The following is a 22,141-nucleotide window of genomic DNA, read 5'->3' on the forward strand; positions in this document are numbered from 1 at the left end:
AGGAGCAAAGCTCACACACATGCAGTGCATCGAGCGCTGCATGGGATATCTGTCGGAATCCCCCAAAACCAGGATTCCAACGGAAACCCAGAATTTAGTCACTAACACTGCGGGATGGATGCCAGACAGTGCCCAAAATGACTGTTGAGGAATCCTGGATTTTGGGCATTCCGGCAGAAACCCCCGACCTACTGCTGAGCGGAGAGCACTGTAAGAGTGTGAACCTAGCCTAAGAACTTCAGTTTTGCTTTCTTCTTTTTTTTTTTTTTTTTGCGCCAGTTAGCACCAGCATGATTGGGATTTGGAAACTGCGTCATTTTAATATTCTAATTGTTTACATCCATTTATTTAGCTTCTAGATGTACTTTTTTACTAGTCCTTTAACCCTTTTCTACCATTGGACAGAATATTACGTCCGATGTCAGAACCCCCCCGCCTTGATCTTGATGTGGGCTCCGGCGGTGAGCCCGCATCAAAGCCAGGACATGTCAGCTGTCTTGAACAGCTGACATGGGCCCGCAATAGGCAGTGGTGGCGGAATCGCGATCTACCAGCGCGTATTAACTAGTTAAATGCTGCTGTCAAACTCTGACAGTGGCATTTAACAAAAGCTTCCAGCTATCCAGACGGAAATGCTTGCATCGGTGACCACCACGTGATCGGGGGTCATCGGTGTGTCGGCATGACAACCAGAGGTCTCTTAAAGACCTCTATGGTTGATGCGGGATTGCTATAAGCGCCACCCTGTGGTCGCCGCTCATAGCAAGGCTGTAATTTTACTACATAGAGGCGATCTGAGCACCGCCTCTATGTAGCAGAGCCGATCACGCTATGCCAGCTTCTAGCCTTCCGTGGAGGCTATTGAAGCATGCCAAAATTTAAAAAAAAAAAAAGTTTTTAAAAATATGAAAAAAAGTTAATCATCCCCATTTAAAATAAAACGATAAAAAAAAAAATCAAAGCTACACATATTTGGTATCATCGTGTTCAGAATTGCCCAATCTATCAATATAAAAAAAAGAATAAATCGCTAAATGGCGTAGCGAGAAAGTCAAAATGCCAGAATTATGGTTTTTTTGGTCGCCGCGACATTGCATTAAAATGCCATAACGGGCGATAAAAAGAACATATCTGCACCAAAATGGTATCATTAAAAAAAATAAGTCCTCACCCAACCCCATTTCATGAAAAATGGAGACGCTACGGGTCTAGGAAAAATGCACAATTTATCACAGTTTTTTGAATTTTTTTACACCGCTTAGATAAAAAAGAACCTAGACATGTTTGGTGTCTATGAACTTGTAATGACCTGGAGAATCATAATGGCAGGTCAGTTTTAGCATTTAGTGAACCTAGCAAAAAAGCCAAACAAACAAGTGTGGGATTGCGCTTTTTTTGCTTTTTCACTGCACTTGGAATTTTTTCCCCCCGTTTTCTAGTATGCGACTTGGTAAAACCAATGGTGTTGTTCAAAAGTACAACTTGTTCTGCAAAAAATAAGCCCTCACGTGGCCATATTGACGAAAAAATAAAAAAGTTATGGTTCTGGGAAGGAGGGGAGCGAAAAACAAAAACGCAAAACTGAAAAAAAAAAAAAGCTCCCGGGGTTAAGGGGTTAAAAAATGACATGTTTTTTATTTTTTAACAGTCTGCCAGCACTGCTGTTGTCATACATGTATATTTTTTGGGGGTTGATTTTTGTATCCTCATAAACTAGCATTTCTTATGCTGCTTTACTCATAAGTCTCTATCGTGCCTTTCCTCTGTTTCTCATAGAAATCGGTGAATACATTTTTGACCTCTCCAGGGGCTGTCCTTGCCCATTCTGACACGGTCCTATCTTGTCAGATTATGTGAAGACACACCCCTTTGACGAGGAGATTTGTAAAACCTAGTTGTCAGTTTTTTCATACCTTTCTATCTGTAATAACAGAACATTAAAACAATGTTGTTGTGTAGAATGATGTATATCAGCCCTGAAAGTTGATGGCTGTATTGTATATCGGCCAAAACTGCTGACGGGTTCCCTTTAAGACAGGAGCATGAACGGGTTCTCTTCATAGAGTTGCAGTTTCTGTCCAGATTTACAAACGTAAAAATCCTGAGTGGACTATGGTACTAGTTTTTCTCTGTGGATTTCTTTCTTTGCAATGTATATTGTGTATCCACAACAAAATCTGCAACAGATTCTGCTGTTTTTTTGTTTTTTTTTGTCCCCTTGTCATGTGTGGCCATTTCTTTTGTCTCCAGACAAATAAACCCTTTTATTAGAACTGTTAGGGCTGTGTTAGGGCCCGAGTCTCCCAACAAACGTCTGAGTTGAACGACCGCCATAGTGGAGTCTTCTGGTAAGTGACTCTGGCTCACATCCATGTAAACAGTGTTCCGATTTATGGGAGCATTGGCACTGGAGTGTTTGGGATTATACTGGTGGGCAATGATTGTTTGTCCAAAAGATGTCTAAACTACAACCAGCAGAATATGTAATAAAATAATTATGATGAGCGAATATACTCGTTACTCGAGATTTCTCGAGCACGCTCAGGTGACCTCCGAGTATTTTTTTTTAGTGCTCGTAGATTGTTTTCATCGCTGCAGCTGAATGATTTACATCTGTTAGCCAGCATAAATACATGTGGGGGTTTCCTGGTTGCTAGGGAATCCCCACATGTAATCAAGCAGGCTAGTAGATGTAAATCATTCAACTGCCGCGATGAAAACTAAATCTCCGAGCACTAAAAAAATACTCGGAGGACCCCCGAGCGTGCTTGAGAAATCTCGAGTAACGAGTATATTCGCTCATCACTAGAAATAATAAACTCTTTAGCCTTAGTGCAGATATCCAAGGATGGAAAAAAAAAAAGCGTGGGACCTAAATGATCTGAAATTCTTCTACTTAACTTGTTGTTGATTACTAGATGGTGGCCCGATTCTAACGTATCGGGTATTCTAGAATATGCATGTCCACGTAGTATATTGCCCAGCCCACGTAGTATATTGCCCAGCCACGCAGTATATTGCCCAGCCCACGTATGTCACAGGTTAAAAAATAAATATATACTCCCCTTCCGAGGGCCCCTTGTAGTCCTGTTGCCTCCTTCTCACGCATGCGCGCAGGACCTGTGATGACGTCGCGGTCACGTGACGTCACGGCAGGTCCTTCTCGCGCAGGACCTGTGATGACGTCGCGGTCACATGACCGTGACGTCATGGCAGGTCCTTCTCGCAGACCATCCTTGCCACCGGAACCTGATGCTTGCATGGAGTGGTCACCGGAGCGTCGCAAGGAGCGGGAAAGGCGGCGGAAGGTGAGTATATAATTTTTTATTATTTTTAACATTAGATGTTTTTACTATTGACGCTGCATAGGCAGCATCAATAGTAAAAACTTGGTCACACAGGGTTAATAGCGGCGGTAACGGAGTGAGTTACCCGCGGCATAACGCGGTCCGTTACCGCTGGCATTAACCCTGTGTGAGCGGTGACTGCGGGGAGTATGGAGCGGGCGCCGGGCACTGACTGCAGGGGAGTAGGGAGGGACTAATCGAACTGTGGCCGTCGCTGATTGGTCGCGGCAGCCATGACAGGCAGCTGGCGGGACCAATCAGCGACTTGGGTTCCATGACAGACAGAGGCCACGACCAATGAATATCCGTGACAGAAAGACAGACAGAAGGGCAGACAGACGGAAGTGATCCTTAGACAATTATATAGTAGATTTGTAAGGGCCCAAACAATACAATAATATTACATATAAAACATGTATCCAATTATGAGGACCTTTAGAAGGTGATCAAGAATTAGTATTTAAGTAAATGCTATAGACCTTCCTTTATATTGAATGATAACATTATGACATATTTTTGCTCTTCATCCGGTCAAGACTTTGTCAGATGTTGGGAGTATTGATGCAGATCGGCTCGTCCTGCATTATTCATGCCGTGAGCTACATACTGGAAGGCCATGTGAGACATTTCACAAGCAGTAACTCACTTTTTTTTTTGTCAAAGACGTCTGGTGCATCACTGGCCATCAGCGTATTCTACAGATCTATATACCATCCCCCGAAGTCACCAATAGTATGTTATCTATAAAACTACACTGCAAGAGAATGAAGAGCATAATACCCCCAGCTTGGTACCTCTCAATATGGTATCCCACCATTTGTGCTTTTTGTCGTCTGATATCAGGAGACGCCTATACACATTTGATATTTGTCCGGCATTATAAGGGTTTATATGACTTCCTGTCAAATTTCATTTTGCTAAATCCATCTGACCGCTGCAGCCAGTCACAGGCCTTGGTGGTCAGGTGAGTTAAGTTGCCTGCGCTTGAGCAATAGATGGTCTAGAACCAGTGATTAAATTTTTTTTATTATTATTTGATCACGTCCATTCTTTACTAAAATTTTTGGGAATTTGAACAAAAACTTTGATGCTAATATGTATAGGGACCGTTAGGGTTGTAACTTGCCCCAAGATGCACCTCCAAAGAAAGCAGTCTGTCTCACAGGTCTTCGAGTTGAAGGGTTAATTGTCACTGCTATTTGGCCAGAGTGGCTTGTATACAGCTGTGAATGTTTTATGCATCTTTTTGAGATCTGCCATGACAAACAGTAGTTACTAATGTAACAGTACGACCAGCAGCATAATATCTCATTCTCCAATTAGCCACAGTATACAGTATATATTTATTCTCCAGGGGCAAAGGGTAGAGGAAAGAGAACAGATCAGATTTCTCTTGCTTCCATTATGTTATGAAATCCATTATTTCTAGCCGTCCATTCTCCGGATTAGCTGTCGTCCCACTCATCATTCATGCTGTTTCTACTAGTAATTTCCGGTCATGCAGATTTTAGATAAATATGCAGGGACTCTGCCTGTAATGCACTTGTTTTATGTCATTTTAATCCTTGGCAAAAAACAAAAATAGATTTATACTTATTTTAGGGCACAATTTGAGAGATGGCCAGGAGTCTTAGAGCTTTTCCAGGAGGAATTGCTGCATCACCTACTTGGGATGACGGAATGTCTTGCTGCAAGGATATTTCTGTTATCATTTAGAGAGCATTTGTTTCCAGAGCAGAAATACGGCCAGGACGATGGGGTGCTTCTTCATGAAAAAAAGAGAGCAGGTGCTACTCAGCAACTTCAGGCGCAACACAAGTCACTTGGCCTAAGATCACACTCTACATTGCATCATAATGAAAGTGATTGGGTCAGGTTGCAAGTTGCTTCAACAAGAAAATTTATTGAAGTGAACCTGTCACCCAGTTTGGCCGATAAGAGATATGGCCATCACCTTTCAGGCCTGATATATACCATGCCCCCAACCCGACCTGCAAGAGAAGAAAAATAACGTTTATTATACTCGACTGCGGGGCAGTCTGGTCCGATGGGTGTCGCTCTTCTTGGTCCAGCACCACCCTTGTATACCAAAAGTTTATTCAGTGATCAAGAAACACTGGTCTCTTTTAACAAAAGCATGCCCTAATATTCCATCATTCCAGCTACCAGCACTTATGAGTACCAGGAGACCAACTAACACTAAGGACAAATTGGTACAGGCAGACATTGGTAGTGCACACTCCACTCCAACACAGAGACTACTTGGCACCCAACGCAAGGGCACCTTTCCATGTCTTGGTTGTGCCACATGTTCCAACATTATCAAGTCCGAAAGTGTCACTCATCCCCGGATGGGGAAGTCATACCCCATACATGGTTACTTCACATGCGAATCCAATTTTGTCATCTGTTATTAAATGCCCCTGTGGTCTCCTATATGTGGGGGAGACCACCCAGCATGTCAGAGACTGCATAGCCAGCCACAAGTCCACCATAAGGTGTGGCAAAACATGGCTCCCACTACCAGATCATTTTTGCACATTCAAACATTCAGTGGCACAACTGGGGAGGAACCATTTAAAACTCCTAAAATCAAGGGAAACCTTTTGGATTTTTACACTTGATACCCTCTCACCAAAAGGCCTCAATAGAGAAATAGACTAGCTTGTTTGACTTATTCCTTTCTCATATTTTATATTTTTCATTTATCACATTTTCTAACTTCTAGACCCGCTGAGAACAAATATTGATGGTGAGTTTGCTTTTACTCCTATTGAGCCTATAGAATAGTTTCAATCCCCGTTACTGCACCTCTTTAAAGCTTATTAGAGGTGTATCTGTTGTATTTTTACCTCCTACACGTGCGCGCCATAGTTAGTGTCCAACCATGTCTGTGCACATTATGACTTTCAGATATCTTGTTCGGCCATTTCAGGGACCTGGCGCCTTCGCATACAGACCTCCTATTCTCTCAGTATCCTCTAGCGTCCGTAACGACCGTCACGCATGCGCAGTCTCTTTCCCTTATGCTTACAGCGGCACCTCCGGTCCGGCGGTTACCGCTGCTATTTGAGTCCAGTGCCTGTCACTACGCAATACGCTACCAGCAGCAAGGCACGGGAGTGCCGCTGAGACACACCAGCTATCAGGTAATTACCTTTGTACTACATCTGATGAATTACTGCGCCGGTCCTTAGATTACATTAACTCTGGCATGTCCACCTCTACCTGCGTCCCTATGAGGATTGCATATTTATGGAGCACTTGTCCTGCCATTGTCTTAATATTTGCGCCTCTGACTCATTGCAGGTCCTGTACCTGATTGGACATTATCCAGTCTATCTAATACCATTATCCCTATACAACAGGTACTTGTATGTTAGTACATACCCGTGTGGGAACCCCTTCTTCTCTATTACAATATATTAATACTTTATTATTCCCAACAGCAATTCCCACATCCCTTGGGGATCTTTCAATCTTTCAATCCACATATTATTTTTGTTTTCAATGTAACCCCACTCCTCTCCAGGAAACCCTGTATCTCTTTCTGTGTTTGCACTGGTTTGATTACATGACCTCCCAATTTGGCCTTTTACAACCTTGTATTATAGTGGCTATTGGTACTATTTAGACACTATGCACCTATTTCTTGACTCTTAATTTTTCCAAATTCTCTTGGTGATCAGTTGGTGCTTGTTATGTTCTATGACTATTGCTAAACCACACTATTGTCAACGTGGATATTTTGTTTTTGTTTTGCTTTGTTTACTTTGTTCCTTTGAATGTAAAGATGCATATTTATGTTATTTATATCTTTCTGTTTTATCTTTTGGCAACTTTATGAAGACTCAGGAGGGTCAAAATGTCAATACATTTCGGTCGCTTACTGCATATGTTTTGCTCCCCTACTGATGTTTTGTGAATAAAACCTTATGTTTTGGGGATAGAAAAACTTAGAGTGTGCGGTGCATTCTAAATTCCTATTGATAGGGACTTTCACAGTCCATTACACCAGCACCTCGCTCTTCTAGACTGAGTGCACACCAATATCCTTTATTTGCTGCTCTTGGTCCTGCGCCTCCCTTCTACTTGCGATGCCGCCCTCCTGCCTGCTTCGTGTGGATGACGCGTCTCGTCGACACCACGCTCCTGCGCAGGCGTACTTCTCTGCCCTACTGAGGGCAGAGCAAAGTACTGCAGTGCACAGGTGCTGGGAAAGGTCAAAGAGCCCCAGCGGATGAGCACTGCAGTACTTTGCTCTGCCCTCAACAGGACAGAGAAGTATGCCTGCGCAGGAGCGTGGTGCCAAGGAGACTGTGTGGATGACGAAGAAACTCATCATCCACACAAAGCAAGCAGGACGACAGGGATCATAAGAAGATGGGAGGTGCTAGACCAAGACCAGCGACGTCAATCGGACCGCCCCGCAAGTGAGTATAATAAGTTATTTTTCTTTTACAGGTTGGGTTGGGGGCTGATATACCGCATTACCACCAAACCTGGTGACAGGTTCCCTTTAAAGAAAAACAAAAAAAACTTTGTTTCCCTGTCTGCCTATGGGTGCAATACAACCTCATTCATTTATATTATTGTGCAGGGGCATAGCACAATCTTTGGCTGTTGTTGAAACTGAAGTTGCTGAGTAGCCCCAGCCTCCAGAGTCTCTTACCATAGGCCCAGATAATTACTTATGTAGCCATACAGCACTGTTCATCCTGATCTCTCCGTTTTATGAAATGATTGAGCAGTCTGACACTTGGGCTGTGTTCGGCTACTTCTTGTGTGCTGGAGCCGGACACACCACATTTGTAGGCTAACAGAATATGCTGCATGCAACATATTTAGGACCAATGCTGGTGGTTGTTACATGTGATGAATAATTCTGTCAGGACACCAAACATGCCATGGGATCAGTTTTTCATCAGTTTTCCTTTGATGGTATTGTACTACACCAAAGGGAATCCAGACTGAAGGGAAGGACATATTTAAAGTGGGCGCAAAGCAATAGCAAGGACCTGGGTCAGTGTGGATTTGTGTGACGTTCAGGAAGGCTTGGTGACTCTATGCCTTTCCCTTAATGAGAACTTATCAGGACGATTCCACTATTTAAACTAGTAGTATGGCTGTTTAGGTCCTAGTACCATGATAAAAATGGCATCTCCTTTTGTAGTTATAGCAATGTGTCAGTGCAGAGAAATCAAGCAGAAGTCAAATAGACGTCACAGGTTCCCATATTTGTTAAGCCTTGGTTGCGCAGATATTGGTTAATTTATTTTCTTGGTATGTGTTGCCTGTCCTAATTTGCTTCTGTATGTGATACTGTTGATTTTAAGTGACCTGATGGCTGCAGTATTTGATAATGTCATGATTTATTCCTAGGTGACTTGTCCTGTGCTTGCTGGTAAGTAGGAGATCTGTGTCCTCAGGCAGTGTTTGCTCATTGGAGCACATCATGTAATAATGGCCCACACCATGCCATGAACACTTATTCCGTCTCGTGTTTAAACCAGCTGTCAAGGGCCTTGTGTTTTTGTTTTTTTTTTGTTTAGTTCCTTTAGTTCCTTTTGTTTATCTGCATGTATGACATTTTACATCTGTCACATCTGCCATTTTAACTACAGTCCATTCTGAATAACCGTACTACTTTCCTAAGCAGGAGCTCAGATGCCATATAGTCAGTGCTTCTAAAATACCATGGTGTGTATGTGTGATATATATGTGACAATGGCGGTGCGTCTTATAGTCGCAATATAGTTACAAAATACGGTGGTGGCCGTCCCGCTCCGGGGATGCAGCCTCCCTTCCCAGGCTGTTGCGGCGGTCGTGCTCTTATTATTATTATTATTTATTTATATAGCACCATTGATTCCATGGTGCTGTACATGAGAAGGGGTTGCATACAAATTACAGATATCACTTACAATAAGCAAACTAACAACTACAGAATGATACAGAAGGTTTCTACAGGATTATGGGGAAGTAGAGAAAAGGTTGAGGGTTGAAGGAGCTCCGGTGTTGGTGAGGCGGTAGCTTCAGTAGTGGTGAGGAGGCAGCGGGTCATTGCAGGCTGTAGGCTTTCCTGAAGAGGTGGGTTTTCAGGTTCCGTCTGAAGGATCCGAATGTGGTTGATAGTCAGACGTGTTGGGGCAAAGAATTCCAGAGGATGGGGGATTTTCGGGAAAAGTCTTGGAGGCAGTTGGATGAGGAGTGAATAAGTGTGGAGGAGAGAAGGAGATCTTGGGAGGACCGGAGATTGTTTGAGGCAAGATATTGGGATATTCGGTCAGAGATACATGGAGGAGACCGGATATGGATGGCTTCGTAGGTCAGTATTAGTAATTTGAACTGGATATGCTGAGGGAATGGGAGCCAGTGAAGAGGGGGGGAAGCGGAGGAGTAGCGAGGAGAGAGATGAATTAGTCGGGCGGCAGAGTTAAGGATGGACTGGAGAGGTGCAAGGGTGTTAGCAGGAAAGCCACAGAAAAGGATGTTGCAGTAGACAAGGCGGGAGATGGTGACGGCATGCACAAGCATTTTAGTAGATTGACAGTTGAGGAAAGGACGGATTCTGGAGATATTTTTGAGCTGGAGGCGACAGGAGTTGGAAAGAGCTTGGATGTGCGGTTTGAAGGACAGGGCAGAGTCAAGGGTTACTCTGAGGCAGCGAACTTCCTGTATGGGGGGAAAGTGTGATGTTAATAGTGATAGATAGGTAAGGAAGATCTATGAGATGGAGGAAAGATGATGAGTTCAGATTTGTCCACATTGAGTTTGAGGAAGCGAGAGGAGAAGGAGGAGGATATGGCTGATGGACACTCCGGGATTCTGGACAGCTGAGAGGTGACATCTGGGCCAAGCTTGAGCAATCGCACGTTCAGGTTGCCTAAAAGAGCTAAAAAATATAGTAAAAATTCTCCCCCATTTTCTCCCATTAAGAATTAACATATTTGGTTTACCACGTCCATAAAAGTCCAATCTATAAAAATGTAAAAATGGACTTGTTCTGTATATGCCATAGTGAAAAAAGAAGAATAAAACACCACAACTGTGGTTTTCCAGTCACCACTCCTCCCTACAGCAACAGAAACATTAACACATTGTATATAACCCAAATTAATATAAATGAAACGTCATATCATCGCGTAAACAACAAGCCCTTACACCAGGGCTATGGAGTCAGTCAGAGCCCATTTTGGTGGAGTCGGTGTCATGGAAATTGAGGAGTTGGAGGTTTGGCTTACTGACTCCACAGCCCTGCCTTACACCGCTCAATCGATGAAAAGGTAAAAATGATTTTTTTGAAAATGGCGACTTTTTTTTTAATGAAAAGACACAATACAAGCTTTGATATCGGATAATAGGACTGACCTTTACAAAATAATTACAAAACGAAAGCCTTAGAAACATGGAGGCATTTTATTTTTTCACAATTTCACCGCACATTTGAATTTTTCTTTCCGTCTTTCAGTACAGTGAATGACGTAATTCAAAATTACACTTTGTCCTGCAAAAAACAAAGCATCATACGTCTGACAGAAAAAAAAAATGATGGCGCTTGGAAGAAGGGGTTGAAAAAATGAAAGCGCAAAATCAAAAATTGGTTGAGGGGAAAGGGCTATAGGTTCCAGGGCTATAGGCTTTTAGGATTTCCCCTTCCTATAGGAGGCTGTTGCATTTTAAAGCTCAAAATTGTAGCCTTTTTTCCCCTCTTCATCCTCTTCCCACTGCTTTCCCTAATCCTTTGATGGCATGTGACCTTCTTGCCAATCTGTCCTCCTTCCTTGTGGTTTTGCAAGGCTTCCTCCTTCCTGAGCAGGAAAGTGAAGAGCAAGAGAGAAACTGTGACTGTAGAAAGGATACTAATGGATGTTATGTACTTTTTTCATTCTTTCCCCCCATTTTAAGTAGCATGGCTCCTAGCAGAACCCATCTTAGGCAGTGGTTCTGGACATAGATCCTGTGGCTGGGTGCCAGAACACTTCATCTGCAGCCGTTGGGTGCTCATCACCTTACTCACCATCGCACAGGCGGTCACCTGTTCTGAAGGATTGGGATCACTGCTTTTTATGCAGAGATTAGAACATCCCACCATTCATAATTGTCAAAATGAAAATTTCCAAGGAAGGAAGACTTTTGATTGGGACAAAGCAAATTTCCAGGAAAATTATTTTAGTGTTTGGCTAAGAATTTTGTTTATGGTACAACAGTACTACAGGCCAAACTTTTTTCCTGACTTCATCACCAACATTCGGTCTTGGTACGTGCTTTTTCTTTTCACTGAACAGAGATGAATAATCTATTGCCAATGAATTATCTACTGCATGAATGTATCAGGCATGGATCAAGAGAGTGCTATTGTGTATGGGAGAGTCTGCTGAGATGGCTGTCGGCTGAAGCATTGTTCAACGGACAGCCATAATCTCGTGTGTATGGCCAGCCTAAGGAGACCCTGTATTTACAGGGACTCTGTCATCAGGTTTTTGCTATATAATTTGATGGAAACATTAGCTGAGGGCTGAGACGTGTCACTTATTAGGCCATGTTGTGATATATCAATACAATGAGTGTTTTATCATCAGGAGATTGTCATTTCCTGACTAGGTGCCCGTGTGCATCCTGTTCCAACTGTGCCCCCCAGTAATGATTAGCAGCTTACTGTCAATATACAATGTACTCAGAATGCTGCTGATCAAGGGTATGGGTGAGGTTAGCCTTCTAAGCTTTGCTACATCTAAAAAAAATCTTATTGTATCACAACTGCTGCAGTCAGTAAACTAAGTGATACATCACAGGATTCGGGTCTCTTCCTCTTACATTATGCTGCTCGCAGAGGACGATGCAAAACCTTGTGACAGATTCCCTTTAATAAACGGGCTGACTATTAAAGAATGCAGCCATGTTTTTCTACAAAGAAACTTCACCATTCCTAACTAGAGTTGAGCGAATTTGCTCAGGTTCCCTCTTATTCGGCAAGCTATACAGAATCCGGCTTCCTGGATCACGCCGGTCGATCAGCTGATCGGTATCGCGGCTGTGTCACAGCGCATGCATGGAGAGCCTGGTTGTTATTAACATGCAGATTAATCCCGTATCTGCAGGTTAATAGCATTTTTTCTGGTGACAGATTTTAAAGTGAATCTTATCAGCTGGATTTTCCCTCCCAAACTAGTTGTATTCACATGTAGCTCTTTCTATGACCAGTCCAACAATACCTTTTACATTTGTTCCTCCAGTACTGAGAAATCGGTGTTTGAATGTATATGTTGAATAAGAATAAAATGCACATGGGAGCACTTCAGCCTCACTTGCATATCCATTCAAACACCGATTTCTCAGGGACAGAGGTAGGGGCTGGATAGGTCACATTATTGCTGGACTTGTCTTTGAAATAGCTACATGTGGATATAAATGGTCTGGGGGCAGGGGTGATGAAATCCTGCTGACAGATTCTCTTTAACGATGGACCCTGGTCTCTGCTACCTGATTACCTAGATAAAGCTTAGATTATTAGTGCATCATAGTTGTGTGATATTGTGTTTGATGGTCCACAACTCAAATATGAGGTGCCCAAATTCTGCACCACTCATGCTTTCTAGTTATACCTTAAAGGGCAAGTACTTTCATATATGGAAGTAGTCGATGTATAGGCACTTAACCCCCAATACAAAATTACATATTTTTTTTGTTGAGATCTGACATGGCAGTCATGAGTAATTCAAATCAGACTGGAAGTTGACTGCTGCGGGTCAATGCATTGGGGAACAAGCACCTATCCAGCTTCCTGCATATGTAGAAACGTGGCGACTGGTTCCCTTTAACCGTCCCTTCCGTACTTCATAGAGGATAATGACTGGTGTTACCTTGCAGCGTCCCATCCTACTACAGACTCTGTACTTCTGCTGGTGTAAATACCCCTCTTCTCTTGTGTTAAAAAAAATAAATAAAATTATTTATCTTTTATTTTTTATTTTATTTTAAGTATGTTCCATAAATCCTTTTTCCATATTTTATGTACCGTACAGTGGTCAGTTTTGTGTTATTCAGGCTGATCAGCAGATTAGTGGTCGGATTACTATTGGGAAGTGCAGGAAAAGACGTCCAGTCGTAGAGCCTTCACGTCTACTTAGAAGTGTAGGAGTAAGGCGTTTGTGCTGTGCGTTGCTCTGTTAGGTGGTTTATTTGCTTGTGCGCCTTGTATTTTTTTTTTTTTTTTTAACTTCTTGCTGTAAGTACAGAAGGGATCTGTCTAGGTATTTGGTGTCGGTAATTTTGTATTTTCCAGCTAAGCAGCATTGTCATCCAGTATGTATGTGTACATGGATTACTGGTAGACTCCTCCTTCCCTCTTACTGGAAGCTTCTGAACTTGGTTAAATCTGGAACCAGGACCACACATCTCCCTGCTTTCTGTTCTGCCTACACCCAGTCTGTGCACGGCACACAGCAGCGGCTATTGTCCTCTCCGCTTATTGCTATGTGAGGGCAGACCACATCCTGAGCATAGTCACCGGAGATCAAGTGCACGCCAAGGCTCACAGCCGGGGGTCCGGGACGCTGCTGGTAAGCTGTGGTCTCTGATAATTGTGCCTCTTGTTATGTCTGTATGTGGGGTCCCGAAGAGAATAAACAGATCTTCACTTCTACCAGTTTACATCCTGGTAGTCTGTTGTTAGATATTACCGGTACTTTGGCTGCTTTCTAGCAAGTTAATCACAATTTCTTGTGGATAAGTGGCTCAGGGTGCACTATGGAAAAGCAGCGGAGTTTGCCTGGCTGCATTTATAGTCCTGGTCCTCCACTTGTTTAGTAGACCAGCCTGGGAGGATCCAACACAAAATTCACCTTATGGTGGCACTGGAGTGGGGGAAGCAAGAGAATATTTGTATAGGTATATCACACGTGTTGACAGTGACCAAAATCCGCCTCTGATTGTGTATGTCTCAACTAAGGAACTTTACGTGTGGCAAATCAAATGCGCAGCTCTTGTATGGAGGCTGGTTCCACGGCTCCAGATAGTGGACGTGTAGGCTCATGTGCCACAGCTTGGGGTATTCAGATTATTTTTGGTTAAAATGCAAAAAAAAACCAAAACATACACTAGCTCCTATTAATTGATCACTCTATACTAAATACTATACCATTCCTATTTTTTTTTTTAATTTATATAAAATGTTACTTTGTGAGAACGATCACCAATCAGCCCAATTTATTAGCTTTGCATGTAAGTATATACCCAAAGTTGATAATTGTATCTCATTGAAGTCACCCAGAAAAGAAAAGTGCGATTGCTCAAGAGAGGTTGTCAGTGTGGGTCTGACAGCGCCACTTCCAGTGATCAGCTGTTATCTGCGTTGGAGATTTCCGGATACAAGGAGAGGGGGAACACAGCCGCCCCCTACATTTCGTGGCAGCTGCTGGGCACTGCACCTAACCTCTCCTATTCAAAAATAGTGTCACCCCAATCTGACAATGAAGGCCTATCTTATAGATAGATCATCAATGTGTAAGTCCTGACCTACCCCTGTAACCTTCCACTGGATAAAATTGTAGCTAATCCTCAAATGTCAGATATCAAATAGATCCGCACAGAATTTTCAGCTTTGTGGAATGGGTCTAAAGAAGAACTTTTACTTATCACGAACAGATCTTTGCAAATGGTGAGGAAGTGAAACACAAAGCGTGCTAAAACAAAAATTCTACCCCAGCAGCATTGCCGGCCATTCTATGTGGTGGGGTTATCTCATTAATGGAGATGGCAGCATGGTCTGCTTTAATTATCTTACCGTATGCCAATATAAATGAATAATTAGTTCATGTCAATTATAAGTAAGGGTTTCATTAAGTTAAATGTGGTGGTTACCCATCTACCTGGTTTCATTTGTGTGATTATCTATAAAGGAAAGTGAAAGCATCTTATAAAAATGTGTAAACCCATCAGGAAGTAAGCTGCAGCACCCAGCATATGGCACTGCCAGGCAGCTGTAGGCTGAGGTGTAACTACTCATGCACACCTTTCTTTCCATGTCCTGAAACTTCTTTGCACTGCTAAGAAGCAGGAAGGAGGGGGCATATGTGCTATGCTTTATTTTCCTGGTTGGCATCATCCGTACTGTATGTAAGGGGTACATTCCGTCAAAAACAATAAAGGCCCATATTTAGTGATGAGCGAGCACTAAAATGCTCAAGTGCTCAGTACTCGAATCAAGCAGGTTGAACGTGCTTGACTCAAGTAACAAGTGTAATGGAAGTCAATGGGAAACTCTAGCATTTTTCCGGAAGACCCTAACAAGAGGGCTGGGGGAGGTAGGGAGGAAACGGTGCACAAATGGAATGGGAACCGCATGGGGAAGACTTCCGTAGGCATCTGACTCCCAGGTCGCTGCTGCGAACTAAGTAAATATTTTTTTTCTTAAATGACATGAGGTCCCCCTCCCCCATTTTTGATAACTAGCCAAGGTAAAGCAGTAAGCTGAGTGCTGATATTATTAGGCTAGGAAGGTCCATGGTTATTTGGACCTTTCCAACCTAAAAATACAAGCCCACAGCCTCTCCAGAATTGGTGCATCCATTCTGGCAATTTGCCTGACTCTTCCCGATTTTTCCCTGGTGTGGTGACAATCGAGGTAATATTTTTTTGGGTTTGATGTCAGCTGCCATCAAGCACAGAGGTTATTAATGGAGAGAAGTCGATCAGACACCGCCATTACTAACCTAGTAATCCAAAAAAAAACAAAATACACAAAAAAATACTTTATTAGAATAAAGGCTCCCTCACACTATCCCTCCTTCAACAATTTATCAAAAATGTTCCCAAGAAGCTCCCCCGATGTATTCCACGTTCCTTGCACCCGGCTTCGACGACTGTGAGTGGCAATGAAGTATTGCTTTTCACAGGTGCCGGGTATTGACGACAACCCTCATGAGAGCCGCTGGCTCAACACTGTGCTCAGTGAGTGCTAGTGGCCCTGATGAGTGGTTTCCTCGCTATCCAAACCCACACTAACCCAGATGGGGTTAGTAGTGTGGGGAATTCTCTATTCAAATAAAGTATTTATTCTGTGTTTTTAATTTTTTTTTTTTTTTTTTTTTTTATTACTTACCAGGTTAGTAATGGGGAGTGTCTTATAGACAACTCTGCATTGCTAACCCCTGGACTTGATATCATTTGACACTACAAAGCTGATATCAACCCCAAAAATTCTTACCCCAGTTTCCAACGCACCCCCCAGTTTCCAACGCACCAGTGCAATTGGGAAGATCCAGACAAAGCGCCAGAATTTGCCCATCTAATGTTATGTGCTAATTCTGGAGGCTGCAGGCTATTTTTTTTTTTTCTTGGAAGGGACCAATAACCAGGGACCTTCCCAGCCTGATATCAGCCCCCAGCTGTCTGCTTTACCTTGGCTGGTTATCAGAAATAGGGGTTGACTTTATAACATTTGAGGTGTTTGTGGGAGGGGGCGGACATTAGAGATTAATCTAAGCTCTCCCTGGCTAGCACGTTCAATCATCACTACTCCTATTCCATTGACTGTTCTTATATGCCTCTTCTCATGAATTCACAACTACTTCATGTCACAGCTACTATCCCTGAATGCTCCCACCTCACAGATCAGAGGCATGGCTTACTTCTTGCCCTAACCGAGCATAATTTTTGGCTATGTGTGTATTTGATGTTTCCCCTCATTCTCTCTGCTGTCCTGTAGAGTCGTGGCCCAAATGTCTCACAAGAGCTGAGAAGGAGCGCAGAATGAGAATGTGTACTGTCTTGGCTCATTTTGTGTTTGTACCCGCTGTTTTCCATTTTTTATGTGACACATCATGTCTTCCTTCTCACTTACCCGGCACACTTTCCAAGCTCTTTCACAAACTGTATGTGACATGTCATTAAAGCGTGGCGGGTGTGCAGGATAAGCGGGAGTGCAGGATAAGCGGGCAAGGGGCTAGAGGTGTCGCATAATGGCTATAAAGGAGTCTAAAACAATCCATGACAGTACACCTTCTTATTCTGTCCTCCTTCTCACCTCTTATGTGGCATGTGAGCCACCACCATATAAGAGAGCATATAACCCTCTCGGCCAAAGGCAGAGCTTGGTCAGGGGGCTGTCCTGCCTAAGGAGCCAGAAACAAGCCTCACCTTCTGATCTGTGATGTCCCAGAAGTGAGGGTGGAGCAGTATCAGCATTGTGACCTGAATTCACATTGACTAGTTCAAAAATCACACAAAACGAATAGGAGTCTTTATAGTTTTTGACATCATGTGGATTTGAAGTGCAACTGTTTCAGGAGAACATATGAGCGATCACACTGAATGCAGATTTTACCCATGAACTCAGAGGGAAAATTCAGTCCAGGAGGAGATAGAAGCCGATTTCCCTGATCAGATATATTACAAAGTTGCTTATTTTCACATGTAACTATTTGATTTATGGAATAAAATTGAAAGCAGTTAATAAATATATATCTCCACCGGAGTAGTCTTTTTAAGGAGGATGAAACTTTTCCTTAAATGGAGCTGTCTCATCAACGATATTGGTGGCATATCTCTAGGATTCGTCACCAATGTTCAGTTCGTAGGAGATGGCGGCTATGACCATCACTGTGCGGTATCACTTGTCTTTCTGTTACAGTTTGCTCTCCAGTTTCTGATGACCTGATGCATTTTCCTCACCTCCCCTTTTTCTAGAGCTCCGTGCTGCAAGATGACGCAATGGAACCAGTTACAACAGCTGGACACCAGATACCTGGAGCAGCTGCACCAGCTCTACAGTGACAGCTTTCCTATGGAGCTCCGCCAGTTTCTTGCACCATGGATTGAGAGCCAAGATTGGTAAGATGGCGTTGTTTGGATGGAGCCGCTAGAGCTTTTTGACACACCTTTTTCTTACCAGTCATGCACACTTGTTTTATTACTTTTGTCAGACTTCCCTTGTTTTCTTAGAATAATTCAGGACAAGGAGCATACACCATGTATGGTAGACCAGTCCTGCGTCCATTTCACTTGCTCCAGTCCTTTTCAGTACAGAGCTCGCACATGCATTGCCCCGGGATTGTACTCTGGCGGCCCCTTCTCTCCTGGTAATTGGGCAGGAATGTGACCTGGTTTTAGTATTGTAGCTCTATGTGCCAAGCTCTTGTACATATAAGCAGAGAACAGACTGAAGCCAGTAGTAACTACAGCAAAGAAACACTTGTCCTCTTGATTTACTGCAGCCCCGAAATACAAGGGCCATAAATTGAAATTGCTATGGAGCTGCACCTATTTAAAGGGGAAATCCAAATGTTGCTGGTTGTTAGAAAACATCTGCAGTGGTCTATGAGCTCATTGTCCTAAAATGAAGAAACCACTACACCGTTTAGGTCCCATGTCATTGAAAATACTTAGCACTCCACTATTATATTTGTGGCTTCTGAACTTAAACTGTGTAGAGATGCCATTCGCTTGCTGGGTGCTGCCTTTGACCTGGTAACAGTGTGACATCTAAAAAATTTTGCGCATAGGGTTTTTAAATTGGTCCTTGAAGAAAGCAGTCATTTCTATTTTTTATTTTTTTCTAGTATTTGTTTTTTCCATCCATTCTTAAAAATGCCACTATTTTAGGTTAGTTACTTCCTGTGTTTGGTTTGGCAACATGTTCCTAAATGTCAGTGTGATTACTGTGAAAAAACTCATAGCTTTAGGGGAAACAAAATTGTCATTATTTTCTGAGATTGATAGCAGCATCTAAATGGTTAAATGGCTACGTTGGTAGCTAGGTTTGGACACCGCTGTTACTGGCTATGTAACAAAATCTGCCCAGAGTCTGTAGAGTAGACTGTGCTCCTGAGCCCGCTCTACCCGATCTGTAAAATCACAGGCCATGAAAAAGTCAAAGAAATACACCATCTAAATCCCTATCTATTTAGTGCCATAATCTAAACTTTTCTAATACACATGTATTAAAAATCCCCTTCCTTCCCTATTTACACTATCTGCTATTATATATTTTTTCCCCTACTTCTTGTATGATGCTGCTTACAGGGGTAGCGCTGTTCTCTAGTCGCCTCCGGGTATACTGATACCGACTCTGACAGTATTGCCTACTCGTTACTACTGATCTGAGCTGACAGCACAGAGGGCACGCTCTGATTGTGCACAATGCATAGCGCTCTGGGGCAGCACAGAGACTAGCCTAGCCCCTGAAACGGGCATCACTGATGGCTCTTTGTTTAAAAGAGGGGACAGTGACCACAGCTTTTTGACTAAAGTTGAGCTAATATGTTAGCCGAATCTGGATTTGCCATATTCGTGTCATATTGGTACCCTATTCGTGCCGAATGTATGTTTTGTTGATCGGTTACGATCGGTAATTTCTACTCCCATTGATTCTAATGACGTTTGGCTGTGTTGGACGAATATTGCAAAAAACGTATTCGCTGCTGATCGTATTCGGAACTGAATCTGAACAATTTTGCTCAACTCTAGTTGTGGTTTTTTTTTGATCTCTTGGATGAGGCTTCCCTGCGCTCTTGAGGTAATTTTCGTCGGCTGGCCACTCCTGGGAAGGTTCACCACTGTTCCATGTTTCCCATTTGTGGATAATGGCTCTCACAGTGGTTCGCTGGAGTCCCAAAAGTTTAGAAATAGCTTTATAACTTTTTCCAAACTGACAGATCTCAATTACTTAGTTATTAATTTGTTCCAGAAGTTCTTTAGATCACGGATTGTCTAGCTTTTGAGGATCCTTTAGTCAACTCCAATTTTTCAGGCAGGTCCTATTTAAGTGATTTTTGATTGAAAACAGGTGTGGCAATATTTAGGCCTGGGTGTGGCTAGGGAATTTGAACTCTGCTACCCAAACATGTGATAAACCACAGCTAATTTATGTTTTAAGTTGGGGACAGCTATCACTTTCGTGCAGGGTCCTGTAGGTTTGGATTTCTTTTTCCCTTAAGGGTATGTGCACACGTTGCGGATTTGCCTGCGGACACGCAGCGGATTGGCCGCTATGGATTCGCAGCAGTTTTCCATGTGGTTTACAGTACCATGTAAACCTATGGAAAACCAAATCCGCAGTGCCCATGCTGCGTAAAATACAGCGTGGAAATGCTGCGGTTTATTTTCCACAGCATGTCAATTCTTTGTGCGGATTCTGCAGCGTTTTACACCTGCTCGTCAGTAGGAATCCTCAGGTGTAAAACGCGGTTGAAATCCGCACAAAAAACGCAGGTAATCCGCAGGGCGTTAAAACTGAGCGGAAAAATCCGCACAGAAATCCGCAACGTGGACACACAGCCTAAACATAGACCTTCATTTAAAAAATGCATTTTGTGTTTACTTGTTTTTACCTTTTGTCTAATAATTACATTTGTTTGGTGATCAGAAACATTTAGGCTATGTGCACACGTTGCGGCTTGGTGTGCTGATTTTTCCTCACTGTTTTTGCAAAATCCGCAGGTAAACCGCACTGCGGATTACCCGCGTATTTGCTGCGGTTTTTGTGCGGATTCCACCTGTGGTTTTACACCTCTGGATTCCTATTGAGGAGCAGGTGTAAACCGCTGCGGAATCCGCACAAAGAATTGACATGTTGCGGAAAAAACACTGCTGCGTTTCCGCACGTTTTTTTCCGCAGCATGTGCAATGCGGATTTTGTTTTCCATAGGTTTACATGGTACTGTACAACACGTGGAAAACAGCTGCAGATCCGCAGTGTCAAATCCGCTGCTGATCCACAGTAAAATCCACAGCGTGTGCACATAGCATTAAGTGTGACAAACATGCAAAAAAATAGGAAATCAGGACGTGGCCAACACTTTTTCACACAACTATGTGTGTGTGTCTATATGTATGTAAGTATGTATATGTTTCCAGTTTAAGAAAACCTCTGGTACAGTTCGATGTTAAGGGAATCTGTCACCTCATTTTGGCCCTATAAGCTTTGGCCACCGGCATCAGGGGCTTATCTACAGCATTCTGTAATGCTATAGATAAGCCCCCGATGTATCCTGAAAGATGAGAAAAAGAGGTTAGATTATACTCACCCAGGGGCGGTCCCGCTGCGGTCCGATATGATGGGCGTCGCGGTCCAGGGCCTCCCATCTTCTTACAATGACATCCTCTTCTTGTCTGCACACTGCGGCTCCTGCACAGGTGTACTTTATCTGTCCTGTTGAGGGCAGAGCAAAGTACTGCAGTGCGCAGGTGCCGGGAAAGGTCAGAGAGGTCCGGCGCCTGTGCACTGCAGTACTTTGCTCTCTGAGTATAATGTAACTTGTTTTTTCTTATCTTTCAGGATACATTGGGGGGGGGGCTTATCTACAGCATTACAGAATGCTCTAGATAAGCCCCTGATGGTGGTGGCCTCAGTTTATAGGGCCAAAATGAGGTGACAGACTCCCTTTAAACTGTGCTTTACTCGCATTCCCTGGGGCCAGTGCTGACCTATGTCCACTGCCCCGGATTCTGTTTGTCTGCAGTGCAGATGTCAGGTACACAGCGCTGCAGCCAGTTACCCGAGCTCAGCGGCTCTCAGCCACTCATGTCATCAATTATTTTGCTCTGCTACTCATATTGTCAATCACAATGCTCAGAGATTGTGTTGTCTACATCTGTAGAACCACTGAGCTCAGTGATTGGCTGCAGCACTGTTGATATGAAGTTAGTAGCGTATGCGAACAGGATCCAGTACAGCATTGGAGACACAATGCTGGACCCGAGGTGGGTGAGTAAGCAGAGTTTTTCTTTTCACATTAAACTCCACCTGGGACAGAACTTTTCTGAAACCGGAAAATCCCTTTAAGACAGATATA

General features: G+C 43.2%; 1 protein-coding gene across 5 annotated transcripts in view; it reads left to right on the forward strand.

Annotated features, from left to right (window-relative positions):
* STAT3 (signal transducer and activator of transcription 3) overlaps positions 1–22,141 on the forward strand; it is a 77,759-nt gene that overhangs the window by 19,878 nt on the left and 35,740 nt on the right. For 4 of the 5 annotated variants that reach the window (XM_077252126.1, XM_077252127.1, XM_077252123.1 and 1 more), the window contains exon 2: positions 18,036–18,179. In XM_077252126.1, the coding sequence (XP_077108241.1) occupies positions 18,052–18,179 (128 nt within the window). In that variant the 5' untranslated portion in view covers positions 18,036–18,051. Of the gene's footprint in view, positions 1–13,797; positions 13,910–18,035; positions 18,180–22,141 lie in introns of those variants that run through there. The other variant, XM_077252124.1, reaches the window with a different exon arrangement.

Source organism: Ranitomeya variabilis, chromosome 4 (genome assembly GCF_051348905.1).
Source record: "Ranitomeya variabilis isolate aRanVar5 chromosome 4, aRanVar5.hap1, whole genome shotgun sequence".
NCBI lineage: Eukaryota > Metazoa > Chordata > Amphibia > Anura > Dendrobatidae > Ranitomeya > Ranitomeya variabilis.